Raw genomic sequence first — 13,022 nt, forward strand, 5'->3', positions numbered from 1 at the left:
AAAAGGGCGGCTCTAAACCAAGAGAGCCCAAAGCACAGACCTCCAGACTGGAGCGCTGGGAGAAGACCACAGCCCAGTTGGAACCCCAGAGGTATGGGGGTGGGAAAAGGGCACAGGCCGCATAAACCTTCCCACATGCGAACTGCGAGTGCCATCAAGCACCCCCGACCTAAGGGGGGGCGTGGAACGGAAGGGGCCTGGTGTAATTCTCACCAAGGAACTGGAGGGATGCGGGGGCATCCATGGGAACGGGGGTAGGTTCGAACTTCCCCGGGTCACTGGCTAAAGTGACCCTGCTCAGTTCGGTCTCGAAGGGGGGAGAGATGTGACGAACTGGGACTGTTCTTGCTGGGGTGTGTGAATGCTGACAGGGGAGTGTGACTAGGATGGTCTGCATCGGGGGATGGGAGCCGGCCCAAGGGAACATACCTGAGCTTGTAACATGAGAACCCAGGAGGGGGTTGGAGGTCAGATGACTCCGGGGCCTGGGAAACTGAACAAAGGCTGTGGGAGGGGTCGCTGAAGGAGAGTGCTGGAAGCAGGCTGGAAGGAGGCTGGAGAGATGGCTGGGAGGCAGAGATGGCTCTGACCCCCCAAGGGGGTGGGCTGGCATGCCCTGGGACCCCAAGCTGGACCTAACTGAGGGGGGCCCTGTTGTCTGTGCCTGCAAGACCTGTCTTGGACTGTATTCCTGTCATCCAAATAAACCTTCTGCTTTACTGGCTGGCTGAGAGTCATGGTGAATCGCAGGAAGCCGGGGGTGCAGGGCCCTGAGTTCCCCAATACTCCGTGACAACCTCCCAGTGCGCAGCCCCCTCTGCCCGCACAGCTCCACCAGGTTGCTCTTAAGGCGTGTAGCATACATCCTCCGGCTGGCCACTCGCCGGCCTGTGCTCTCCGCTTTCCACCGTTCCAGGGAGACCCCTAGTGTGCCAGCCCCTCTTCAGGTCACCCCCTCTCTGCCAGGGTCAAGCTGCAGACTCCTCCGCCCCGGGACCGCTCGCTGCGATCCCTCAGGTATTCTCCGTCGGTCAGTCTCCCATCCCCCAATGAAGACTATCCTAGCCACATTCCCCTGTCAGCATTCACAGACCACAGTAAGAACAGTCCCAGTTCGTCACACATGTGGATTCAGATGTCACCGTGTTACAGACAGACGGACACACAGAGAAATGCCGTTCAGTGTGGGGCCTCACCCCCTCGGCCAGCCAACGTCTGACCGTCTGGGACAGCCCCTAGCTCCGATGGCCACCGAGCTCCAGCCGGGCTCCCCTCTGCAGCCGCTCTAGATTAGCCGGAGCTCAGAAACACCAGCTTGTTCTGGGTGTGTCGGCCTGGGGCGCTCAGCAGGGCTATGCTGTTCCTACTCCCCGTTATCCTGCTTCTCAAAGCACCCCAGGCACAGATGCTGCTCCGGAGCTGGGCCAGGGGGAGAATCCCGCAGAGGGACGGGCCTGGTGACGTAACTCCTGCAGTAGCATTTGTGAAAGGCAGCACAGTGTGTGTGCGTATCTCACCGTGCAGTGCTGGGCGGGTCTGGGGGCAGGAACACGGTGACCCAAGGGGGTGGTTGTTAACTCCAAGGCGTATCTCTGCGGCAGGCGAGTGGCTGTCAGAGGATGACAGGGCGCAGGATTCCCCCCGTGCTCAGGGTCTGTTCTCAGGAATGGGGCCCAGCAGCCTTGACACTGTGGAAAGTCCCATCGAGCCCATCCTGTGCTCCTCACTCTCCAGTCGGGTCCCTGAGCCCTGCCACAGCTGGGATCTCTGGTTACGGACTCTGCAGCAGGTGTGCCTGGCTGGGAGCAGACTCCTGTCCCGTGGATCTCGGCCCCATCATGCCAGCCTAAGGGACCCTGCTCCTCCCGATGTCCCAGTGACCCACATGAGGGATGACATGGGCACCGTGCTCTAGCTGACATTTGGGGTTCACCCGCTCTCTCCTGGCCATGCTCCTGGCACGGCTCCCTGAACAAAAGGGGGCTCTGTGCTCACTCTGCCTGAAAATCTGCCCAGAACAACAGCTCCAGCCACGTTAGCAAGGAGCCGACCTGGACACGGGATGAGATTGGGTTTGGATTTGCAGTGGGTGTGAAGATCCATCGAAACTGACCCGTGTGCCTAAGAGCAAGTGTAGATGCCCAAACGTTTAAAGTACAGATCGTAACATAGCTGATCCCAGCCCAGGGGGCTTCACACCCAGACACAGTGAGGGTCTGCAAGGATATAAATTCATATCCGGAAACTGACCTGCTATCTGCAGCTCCCCGCTGCGTCTCTCCAGGCAGGCCTGCAGGGCTTTGTGTCGCACGCGGCAGATGAACTCTGCCCCCTGGTCTGTCTGCACCGAGGGGGTGAAGCTGAGTCTCGTCTCCTGCTGGAAGCTTTTCCAGTCCTGTGTGTAGGGAACTCCGGACTCGATTTTGTACTGATCAGAGTCCTGCAGGGGAACAGCAGCCCCGGCCCCTCTGTCCCTCCTGAGCCAGGTCACACTCAGATCCGCGGGGAAATGCCCCCTCATGCGGCAGCTCAGGGTGATTTCCTCCCCCGCCGTCACTGACTGGGGTTGGGAGATTTCCGACACCTCCGGGGGCCGCAGGAGACCTGGGGAATGAAACATCCAGAGACAGTTACAGGCCCCGTAAGGGGGAGACAGGGCCTGGCGGGGGCTGCTCCCCCTCCCTTCAGACAGGAGAGATCTGACCCCTCAGTGGGGCTGTTACCCCATAAAATCACCCGTGTGTGACACTGTTACACCCCGACCCATGCAGGCCCCCCAACCCTGCAGCCCCTGGGGTGTCCCTGTCCCCTCAACCTCCCCGGACTCTCTGCTCCCTCTGGCCCTGCACTCCCCTCTGTGCACCTGGGAGCTGCTGCTCTGCCCCTCCAGGCTCCCCCGTTTCTCCTGCCCTCTTTCCTCCCATATTACCCCCCCCACACACACTCACCTTTGTCTCCTGGCTCTCCCTGGACATCTTCCTCCTGTGCAGTAGCTGGCACCATGTTTGGGGCTGTCTCCCTCGTCCCCACTGTAGTGATGCTGGGGGCAGCGTCTCTCCCCTGCTGCCCAGCCAGCTCTGCCGAAGCTCCTGCCATCCCCGGCCCGGCTGGGCCTGCCTCGGCGTTGGCTGAGCTGTCCCCGTTCGGTCCAGGGGCCCTGGGACCTGGAGCAGCAGCGACGGCTTTTCCCCGTTCCTGGCACTCGCTCAGTTCGGATCCAGGAGAATCTGAACGGCCTAGAGAACAAACCGAGCGGGAGGCTGAGTCGCCGAGGGGGGCCCCGGGGTCAGTTCCTTTGGCAGAACAGGAGCCCCCGGGGTTACCCTGAGCCTGGGGGCCACAGGCTGCCCCAGCCCTGCCTGGGAACAGAGGGTTAATTCAGGCCCCACAGCCTCTGTCCAGTTCATCAATCCAGTCTCCTCATATTTAGGCCCAGACCCTCACTAGCCTGGCGTCCATTGAGAGAACTGAAATGGTTTTAAGCCAGTTCCCGATTCGGGGGGGGGGGGGGCTGACTCACGCTTGAGCCATGGGGGTTGGGAATACGGCTGGCCCCATGTGACCCCATCAGCCCCCCCATGCAGTGACCCCCCCCCCATCCTCCCACCGTGGGATCCACAGGCACATGGAGCGGAAGGAGACAGACCCCATAGCGTGACCCCTCTGGAGTCGCTCTCCCCTTCTGCCCCTCACCTGTGCCCTGCGCCCCGTCCTGCTCCTGTGTCTCGCTCTGCTCCTGGCTCTGACCATGTAACAGCGGCTGCTGCTCAGACCCCTCCCCGGCGTCGCTGACCCCGTCATTCCCCATCCCCACCGTGTCCTCGCCGCACGTCTTGTCTCCGCTCCCAGCTGGGTCCTCAGGGGGTGTCTCCACGGCACTGGAAGGACCTAGACAGAGACAATCCGACAGACGGGGTCAGAGCGACACGCGGGGTCAGTGTGGGGGGGTCTGGGAGACGCGTCCGGCCGGAGCTCGGGGCTGGGAACGGATCCCTGAGAGCAGGAGGGTGAAACCTCCCCTGGGGATGGGCCCTGCAGCAGGGGGCTCAGTCTGTAGAGAGACACCCCCCCCCCCCGCCCCTGGGGTGTCCCTGGCTGTGTCCCTGTCACCTCAGCCTCCCCGGACTCTCAGCTCCCTCTGGGGCAGAGCTGGTTGGGCAGCAGGAGAGAGACACTGCCCCCAGCATCACTGCAGTGGGGATGGGGAGACAGCCCCAAACATGGTGCCGGCTACTGCACATGTAAGGGGACTGTTGCCCCCTTACTAACACTCAGTGGGGGTGTTTTGGTGACTAGCTCCCAGCACTAAAAGGGGAGGGGTCGATGGCAAATCAGGAGCCTGAGACTGACAGTCCCCAGGTACAATGGGGAGAGGCCAATGTTCCAGATCAGCCTGATTGACAGGGCGGGCAGCTAATCAGGGAGTCAGGAGGCCAGAGGGGTCCTGTCCTCCGTGTGAACTGGAATGGCCTGGGACAGACAGAGTGGGGCCGAGCTAAGGAGAGAGCAGGGGCCCGAGCTGAGCTGCTGGGAGCAGAGCTGCAGCCCCAAAGCCAGAGCACAGCCCAGAGAGAGCAGAGCTGTAGCAACCAGAGCCAGAGGGGCCAGACAAGCAGCCAGGAAGCAGGTCAGAGCTGGGAGCAGAGTCACAGAAGCAGCCTGCAGAGCAGAGCTGTGCTGGGGGCAGAGCTGCAGCAACCAGAGCCAGAGAGGCCAGAGAAGCAGCCCAGGGAGCTGGAGGCAGAGCAGCAGCAGCAGCCGTGCTGAGGCAGAGTGGAGCTGGAGCCGGGGCTGGAGCAGTCCGGAGCTGGAGCTGGAGCCGGGGCTGGAGCAGTCCGGAGCTGGGGCTGGGGCAGTCCGGAGCCGTGTGCAGTCCGAGTGTGGTGAGCAGCTGGGGAGAGTGAGGGGGACCCTGGGCAGTGGGCCCAGCACAGGGAGACGCCTCAGCCAAGAGGCCTTGCAAGCCAGACTTGCAGGGGGATCATAACCCCGACCGGGCGGGGGCGACGCTGGGAAGAAGGGTCCTGCCACCGAGAGCCTGAGAGCGTGTGGCCACCGCCAGAGCAAGTGTCCAACCCACAGCGTCCCTGCAGCACAGACAGGGCCTGAGAAGCAGGCCTGGGACCTACAAGGAACAGACTGAACTGCCCTGACGTTCCAGAGACACTGGTTGTAATGTTCCCTGCCATAGAGCAGGGTGATGTGTTTTCCTTTAACCTTTCCCATTTTTCCTTATTCTTTTTTAAAATTAATTGTTAATTAAACTTGTATTTGCTTTAAATTGTATGAAATGATCAGTGGGTCAGGGAGGTGCCCAGTGCAGAGAGAGTACCCCGGAGTGGGGACACCCTAGCCCCTGTCCTAGGTGACCACAGCAGGGTTGGGGGTCGAGCCCCCCAGGAATCCTGGGCCCAGCCTTGTCGGGGTCACGAGGACGCTGCCAGACAGGAGAGTGGAAGGGGAGTCCTCAAGGGCAGGGAGGCCTCTGGGTAAAGGAAGTGGGAGCGAGGACTCAGATCCTTTCTCCAGCCCACTTCACCGGGGTAGTGCAGAAGCCAGGAAAGTTCCCCACAATAGCGGGACCATTCCCCCGCTTATACAAAGGAGGAAGATGTCCAGGGAGAGACAGGAGACAAAGGTGAGTGTGTGGGGGTGTGACAAAGTTCCTCCTCTATCTTGGTGGGTCCTGTGCTTATTGGCAGATTTTCTTGCCTCAGAGATTCACCATGTGGGTTGGGGAACAGCCCAGAGACCTTCCCCTCTGGAAGGACCCACAGTCCAGGTCAATTGGGAGGTTTGGGGGGAACCCGGGCCCACCCTCTACTCTGGGTTCCAGCCCAGGGCCCTGTGGACTGCAGCTGTCTATAGTGCCTCCTGTAACAGCTGCATGACAGCTACAACTCCCTGGGCTACTTCCCCATGGCCTCCTCCAAACACCTTCCTTAGTCTCACCACAGGACCTTCCTCCTGGTGTCTGATAATGCTTGTGCTCCTCAGTCCTCCAGCAGCACACCCTCTCACTCTCAGCTCCTTGCTCCCAGCTCTTCACACTCACACCACAAACTGAAGTGAGCTCCTTTTAAAACCCAGGTGCCCTGATTAGCCTGCCTTAATTGATTCTAGCAGCTTCTGCTTAATTGGCTCCAGCTGTCCTAATTAGCCTGCCTGCCTTAACTGGTTCTAGCAGGTTCCTGATTACTCTAGTGCAGCCCCTGCTATGGTCACTCAGGGAACAGAAAACTACTCATCCAGTGACCAGTGTATTTGCCCTCTACCAGACTCATGTACCCCTCTGGTCTGGGTCTGTCACATATCCCTCCCCCCGCTCAACGCCAAGGGGTTGGGCAGCTTGGGACGCCAGACAGTGCACACGTGACAAGCCATCGGCGTTGCCATGACTTGGCTCCCTGCTCTGTGTTGCACACGGAACTGGAAAGGTTGGAGGGATAAGAACCATCTGGTCACCCTTGTGTTCTTCTCCTTGTTCCGCTGCATCCATTGAAGAGGGGCATGGTCGGTCACGAGGACAAATCTGCGCCCGAGCAGGTAGTAGCGCAATGTTTCCATGGCCTATTTTACAGCGAGGCATTCTCTCTCCACCACTGCATATTTTTGTTCCCTTGGAAGGAGTTTCCAACTGAGGTATAGAACTGGGTGTTCCTCCTCCCCGACCATCTGTGATAGAATGGCCCCCAACCCTACTTCCGATGCATCCATCTGCAGGATAAACTCCTTGGTGAAATCAGGGGCTATCAGTACGGGGTTACTGCAGAGGGCAGTCTGTAGGTCTGTGAATGCTTCCTCTGCTGCGTCAGACCATCTCACCAGATCAGGTCCACGGGCTTTCACTAGGTCTGTCAGGGGGCTTGCCTTTGTGGCAAAGTGGGGGATAAATCGTCGGTAATACCCCACCACACCTAGGAACGCCCGGACTTGTTTCTTGCGACTTGGTCGGGGCCAATTTTGGATGGCCTCTAACTTGTTCACTTGGGGTTTTACCAGACCTTTTCCCACAATGTAGCCAAGATATTTGGCCTCCGTAAACCCTACAGCGCACTTGGCAGGGTTTGCTGTAAGGCCAGCTCGTCTGAAGGTATCGAGGACTGCCTCCACCTTCTCCAGGTGGGTTTCCCAGTCTGGGGTATGAATGACCACATCGTCCAAGTAGGCAGCAGCATAACTGTTACGCGGGTGTAATAGCTTGTCCATGAGGCGCTGGAAGGTAGCTGGGGCCCCATGTAGTCCAAAAGGGAGGACACTATATTGAAAAAGACCCTCTGGTGTAGAGAACACAGTCTTTTCCTTTGCGTCTTCCGCCAGGGGAATCTGCCAGTATCCCTTTGTCAAGTCTAGGGTAGTCAAGTACCGGGCATTACCCAAACGGTCCACTAGCTCATCTATGCGAGGTATGGGGTACGCGTCGAACTGGGATACTTCGTTTAGTCGCCAGAAGTCGTTGCAAAAGCTTGTGGTGCCATCAGGTTTGGGCACCAGCACGATTGGGCTGGACCACTGACTGTGGGATTCTTCGATGATCCCCAACTCCAGCATTTTTTTTACTTCTGGTCTGGTGTTAAATCAGGAGACACTCTCACCTGTTTGGAAGGCTTGTTTTCCTGGGTTAGGTCTTTTTGGACCGTTGTGCATGCCTCTTGTGCATGCCAGGGTTTCAGAAGGTTAATGTGATAAATCTGTTCTTGTTTTCTGCATTCTGGCTGCTGCACCTTGTAGGTTACTTCCCCCACGGGTTCAACCACCTCATAGGGCCCCTGCCATTGGGCCCCTGCCATTGGGCCAGAAGCTTGCTTTCTGCCGTGGGTACCAACACCATAACCCGATCCCCTGGTTGGAACTGTCGCACTTTTGCCTGGTGATTGTAATGGATTCGCTGGGCCTCCTGTGCCTTCTCCAAATGTTCCCGTACACTAGGGGTAACCCGGGCTATCCGGTCTCGCATCTGCATTACATGCTCGATTATATTTCTCCCCTCATTGGGTTCCTCTTTCCAGATCTCTTTGGCGATATCTAGTATGCCACGGGGGTGATGCCAGTATAATAACTCGAAGGGGGAAAACCCAGTTGAGGCCTGAGGTACCTCCTGGATAGCGAACATAAGGTAGGGTAGTAACATGTCCCAATCCTTCCCGTCCCGACTTACCACCTTCCTTATCATAGCCTTGAGAGTTCAGTTAAACCTTTCTACCAACCCATCAGTCTGCGGATGGTAGACCGAAGTTCTCAGGGTATGTATATGGAGCAGCGTACAGAGGTCCTTCATTAGCTTCGACATAAATGGGGTTCCTTGGTCGGTTAATATCTCCTTTGGTAGCCCCATTCGGGCAAAGATCCCCACCAGCTCTTTGGCTCTGGGTAGCGAGTAGCATAGTCCAAAACAACAAGTATATATTGGTGGCCCCGCGCCGTCTTCTCCAGGGGTCCCACTAGGTCCATGGCTATTCGCTCGAAGGGGACCTCTATGACCCTAACCTAGTGAGGAGGGCTTTAAACTAGGTTTGACGGGGACAGGTGAGCAAAGCCCACAGGTAAGTGGGGAACATGGAAGCCTGGGAGATGGGTCGGAAACAAGAGGGAGTGTGGGTTATATTGGCAGAGAGAAAGGAGAGTCAGGACAAAACTGGGAGGAAAGATCAAACCAGTATCTTAGATGCCTATATACAAATGCGAGAAGTATGGGGAATAAGCAGGAAGAACTGGAAGTGCTAATAAATAAATACAACTATGACATTGTTGGCATCACTGAAACTTGGTGGGATAATACACGTGATTGGAATGTTGGTGTGGATGGGTACAGCTTGCTCAGGAAGGATAGACAGGGGAAAAAGGGAGGAGGTGTTGCCTTATATATTAAAAATGTACACACTTGGACTGAGGTAGAGATGGACATAGGAGATGGAAGTGTTGAGAGTCTCTGGGTTAGGCTAAAAGGGGGAAAAAACAAGGGAGATGTCATGCTAGGAGTCTACTACAGGCCACCTAACCAGGTGGAAGAGGCTTTTTTTAAACAACTAACAAAATCATCCAAAGCCCAAGATTTGGTGGTGATGGGGGACTTCAACTATCTGGATATATGTTGGGAAAATAACACAGCGGGGCACAGACTATCCAACAAATTCTTGGACTGCATTGGAGACAACTTTTTATTTCAGAAGGTTGAAAAAGCTACTAGGGGGGAAGCTGTTCTAGACTTGATTTTAACAAATAGGGAGGAACTCGTTGAGAATGTGAAAGTAGAAGGCAGCCTGGGTGAAAGTGATCATGAAATCATAGAGTTTGCAACTCTAAGGAAGGGTAGAAGGGAGAACAGCAAAATAGAGACAATGGATTTCAGGAAGGCAGATTTTGGTAAGCTCAGAGAGCTGATAGGTAAGGTCCCATGGGAATCAAGACTGAGGGGAAAAACAACTGAGGAGAGTTGGCAGTTTTTCAAAGGGACACTATTAAGGGCCCAAAAGCAAGCTATTCCGCTGGTTAGGAAAGATAGAAAATGTGGCAAAAGACCACCTTGGCTTAACCACGAGATCTTGCATGATCTAAAAAATAAAAAGGAGTCATAAAAAAATGGAAACTAGGACAGATTACAAAGGATGAATATAGGCAAACACAGGAATGCAGGGGCAAGATTAGAAAGGCAAAGGCACAAAATGAGCTCAAACTAGCTACGGGAATAAAGGGAAACAAGAAGACTTTTTATAGGGTTACCATACGTCCGGATTTCCCCGGACATGTACGGCTTTTTGGTCCCCAAATCCCCGTCCGGGGGGAATTGCCAAAAAGCCGAACATGTCTGGGGAAATAGGGAGGCTAGGATCTCCGAATTTGTGTGTGTGGGTCGCCCGCTGTGACATCATCTCAGTGCGACACTCAGCTCCTGCCCAGGGCATGCTGGGGGCTTTAGTCCGGCCAGGTCTCACGCTCCAGGGAGAGCCGGGAGAGGGGAGCGGCCGAGAACGACAACTCCCAGCGACCCCTGCGACGCGACCAACCTGCCCCTGTGAGGCAGCAAGCCATCGGGGGAGGGGGGGGGCGTGGGCCCCTGTCCTTTGGGTGGGGGGTGTCTCTGGGCTCCGCTCAGCAGCCAGCGCCAGGCTGGAGGGTGCCCCCGGGGGGGGGGGGGTTGTGGATGCCAGCGCGTTGCGGGGAGCCGGCACTGTCCGGATTTGCGTCCCCTGGGGCTGGAGCTGCGCCCCCGGGCACCAGTCACGGGGCAAGCTGGAGAGTCCGGGGCGGCTGGCAAGCCTGGGGCATGAGAGGAGCCGCTAGTCGGGTTGAGCTGCCTGGAGGATGTTGTTGGGGTGTGTCTGCGGGGCAGGATCCCGCCCTTCCCCCTCCCCCCCCCCCCCGTCTCCGTTTACTTTCCTGAATGGAACTGGCGAAAATCAATCGGGCTGCTGCGTGCCCTGTGAGTCCTGTCCGTAACCCATGACCCAGGGGAAACGTTACCCAGGTCTTGCACCTCCATATCTTGTGAGGCGAGGCAAAGGTCAGGCTCCTAGCCACGCACCCCACTCGTGATACACAGCCATAAAAATACTTTATGCTTGTAGAGCTCCTGCAGTGTGAGCATCACAAAGCGCTAAGTGGAAAATCATAAATAGGTGGAAACGGATCGAGTGTAAGGCCTTGGTGGTGCAGGAAAATTCTCTCATTTTAACAGTACCAGTATAATGAAAGTGGGACAACTTCCTGGCATGGACTTGGTATCAAAGTGCTTGTACCAGTATAGAATTACATCCACACTTGGGATTGTACTGGGATAACTAAATTGGTTTAAAAAAACTATACCCCTAACCAAAATAGTTACCCTGGCACAAAATCTGTGTGTAGAGCAGGCCTTAGTGACTGGCCCAGGGTCACCGAATGAGGCAGTGGTATAGTCAGAAATGCAGTGCCAGAAGTCCTGTACACTAACAGCTGTCCTTCAGTTTTAGCAAAATAGCTACTATTGTTTCCATTCTGTCCATCCAAAAATCTGTAATTCAGTGTATTTCAACTATATTAAGGCTCTCCGAATTTGGGGGGGGGGGGTGTCGCCCGCTGTGACATCATCTCGGTGCGAGTTGTTAGTTTTGCTGCAGCCACTCGCACACGGGGTCCCCCGAGCGTCTTTTGCCGGAGCGCTACCGGCTTCACGGTTTGCAAGTTACTGTACCAAATAACTAAACCAGAGAACTGTATTTAAACGGTGAATGTGCTTTGACACAAATACTAAATAGAACCATGGTTACCACCTGGCCCTAGCAGAATCCCTTCTCCTTGACCATCATGATGCTATTCCTACCTCGCCATTATTCCTAATAATCAATATTAATTTTCACTGCATTCTCCATGGTTTAGATTTATTTTCTTGTTTAGAATAAGGTCCCAATCTTAACTGCTTATTTGTAGCATTACCACCATCATCATCATTACTATTTGTATTACCATGGATTCTTAAATAAAAACATCTCATATAGATAACCATGTCTCCCTCACTAGCAGCTTGTTTTGCTCACAGACTTTTCTCTGTTTCACCGTCACTTTGTAGGTTTTATAAACGTTTTACAGTTTATGAAGCACTTAGCAACCCCCAACCAAGAACAGAGTGGGAGGGAGAAGGGGGAATGCGGGGTGCTCAGAGGAGGGGGCAGAGTTGGAGTGGGGACTTTGGGGAAGGGGTTGGAATGGAGTTGGGGAGGGGGCGGAGGCAGGGATGGGGAAGAGGCAGAGTTGGGGTGGGGCCAGAGTCCCCATGGAGGGTCCTCTTTTTTCAGTGTTGAAATATGGTAACCCTACTTTTTATCAATACATTAGAAGCAAGAGGAAGACCAAAGACAGGGTAGGCCCACTGCTTAGTGAAGAGGGAGAAACAGTAACAGGAAACTTGGAAATGGCAGAGATGCTTAATGACTTCTTTGTTTCGGTCTTCACCGAGAAGTCTGAAGGAATGGCTAACACAGTGAATGCTAATGGGAAGGGGGTAGATTTAGCAGATAAAATAAAAAGAGAAGAAGTTAAAAATCACTTAGAAAAGTTAGATGCCTGCAAGTCACCAGGGCCTGATGAAATGCATCCTAGAATACTCAAGGAGCTAATAGAGGAGGTATCTGAGCCTCTAGCTATTATCTTTGGAAAATCATGGGAGACGGGAGAGATTCCAGAAGACTGGAAAAGGGCAAATATAGTGCCCATCTATAAAAAGGGAAATAAAAACAACCCAGGAAACTACAGACCAGTTAGTTTAACTTCTGTGCCAGGGAAGATAATGGAGCAAGTAATTAAGGAAATCATCTGCAAACACTTGGAAGGTGGTAAGGTGATAGGGAACAGCCAGCATGGATTTGTAAAGAACAAATCGTGTCACACCAATCTGATAGCTTTCTTCGATAGGATAACGAGTCTTGTGGATAAGGGAGAAGCTGTGGATGTGGTATACCTAGACTTTAGTAAGGCATTTGATACGGTCTCACATGATATTCTTATCGATAAACTAGGCAAATACAATTTAGATGGGGCTACTATAAGGTGGGTGCATAACTGGCTGGATAACCGTACTCAGAGAGTTGTTATTAATGGTTTCCAATCCTGCTGGAAAGGCGTAACGAGTGGGGTACCGCAGGGGTCTGTTTTGGGACCGGCTCTGTTCAATATCTTCATTAACGACTTAGATATTGGCATAGAAAGTACGCTTATTAAGTTTGCGGATGATACCAAACTGGGAGGGATTGCAACTGCTTTGGAGTACAGGGTCATAATTCAAAGTGATCTGCACAAATTAGAGAAATGGTCTGAGTTAAACAGGATGAAGTTTAACAAAGACAAATGCAAAGTGCTCCACTTAGGAAGGAACAATCAGTTTCACACATACAGAATGGGAAGAGACTGTCTAGGAAGGAGTACGGCAGAAAGGGATCTAGGGGTTATAGTGGACCACAAGCTAAATATGAGTCAACAGTGTGATGCAAAAAAAGCAAACATGATTCTGGGATGTATTAACAGGTGTGTTGTGAGCAAGACACGAGAAG

At 54.5% G+C, this 13,022-nt stretch overlaps 1 protein-coding gene across 10 annotated transcripts in view; it reads right to left on the minus strand.

Moving 5' to 3' along the window:
• Nucleotides 1–13,022, minus strand: part of LOC122172980 (uncharacterized) — a 187,143-nt gene that overhangs the window by 153,262 nt on the left and 20,859 nt on the right. For all 10 annotated transcript variants that reach the window (XM_065594097.1, XM_065594091.1, XM_065594096.1 and 7 more), the window contains 3 exons: nucleotides 3,694–3,888; nucleotides 2,949–3,236; nucleotides 2,251–2,604 (listed from right to left, as the gene is read on the minus strand). In XM_065594097.1, coding sequence (XP_065450169.1) covers nucleotides 2,251–2,604; nucleotides 2,949–3,236; nucleotides 3,694–3,888 — 837 coding nt within the window. The remainder of the gene's footprint in view (nucleotides 1–2,250; nucleotides 2,605–2,948; nucleotides 3,237–3,693; nucleotides 3,889–13,022) is intronic.

Source organism: Chrysemys picta, chromosome 4 (genome assembly GCF_011386835.1).
Source record: "Chrysemys picta bellii isolate R12L10 chromosome 4, ASM1138683v2, whole genome shotgun sequence".
In the NCBI taxonomy this organism is placed as follows: Eukaryota; Metazoa; Chordata; order Testudines; family Emydidae; genus Chrysemys; species Chrysemys picta.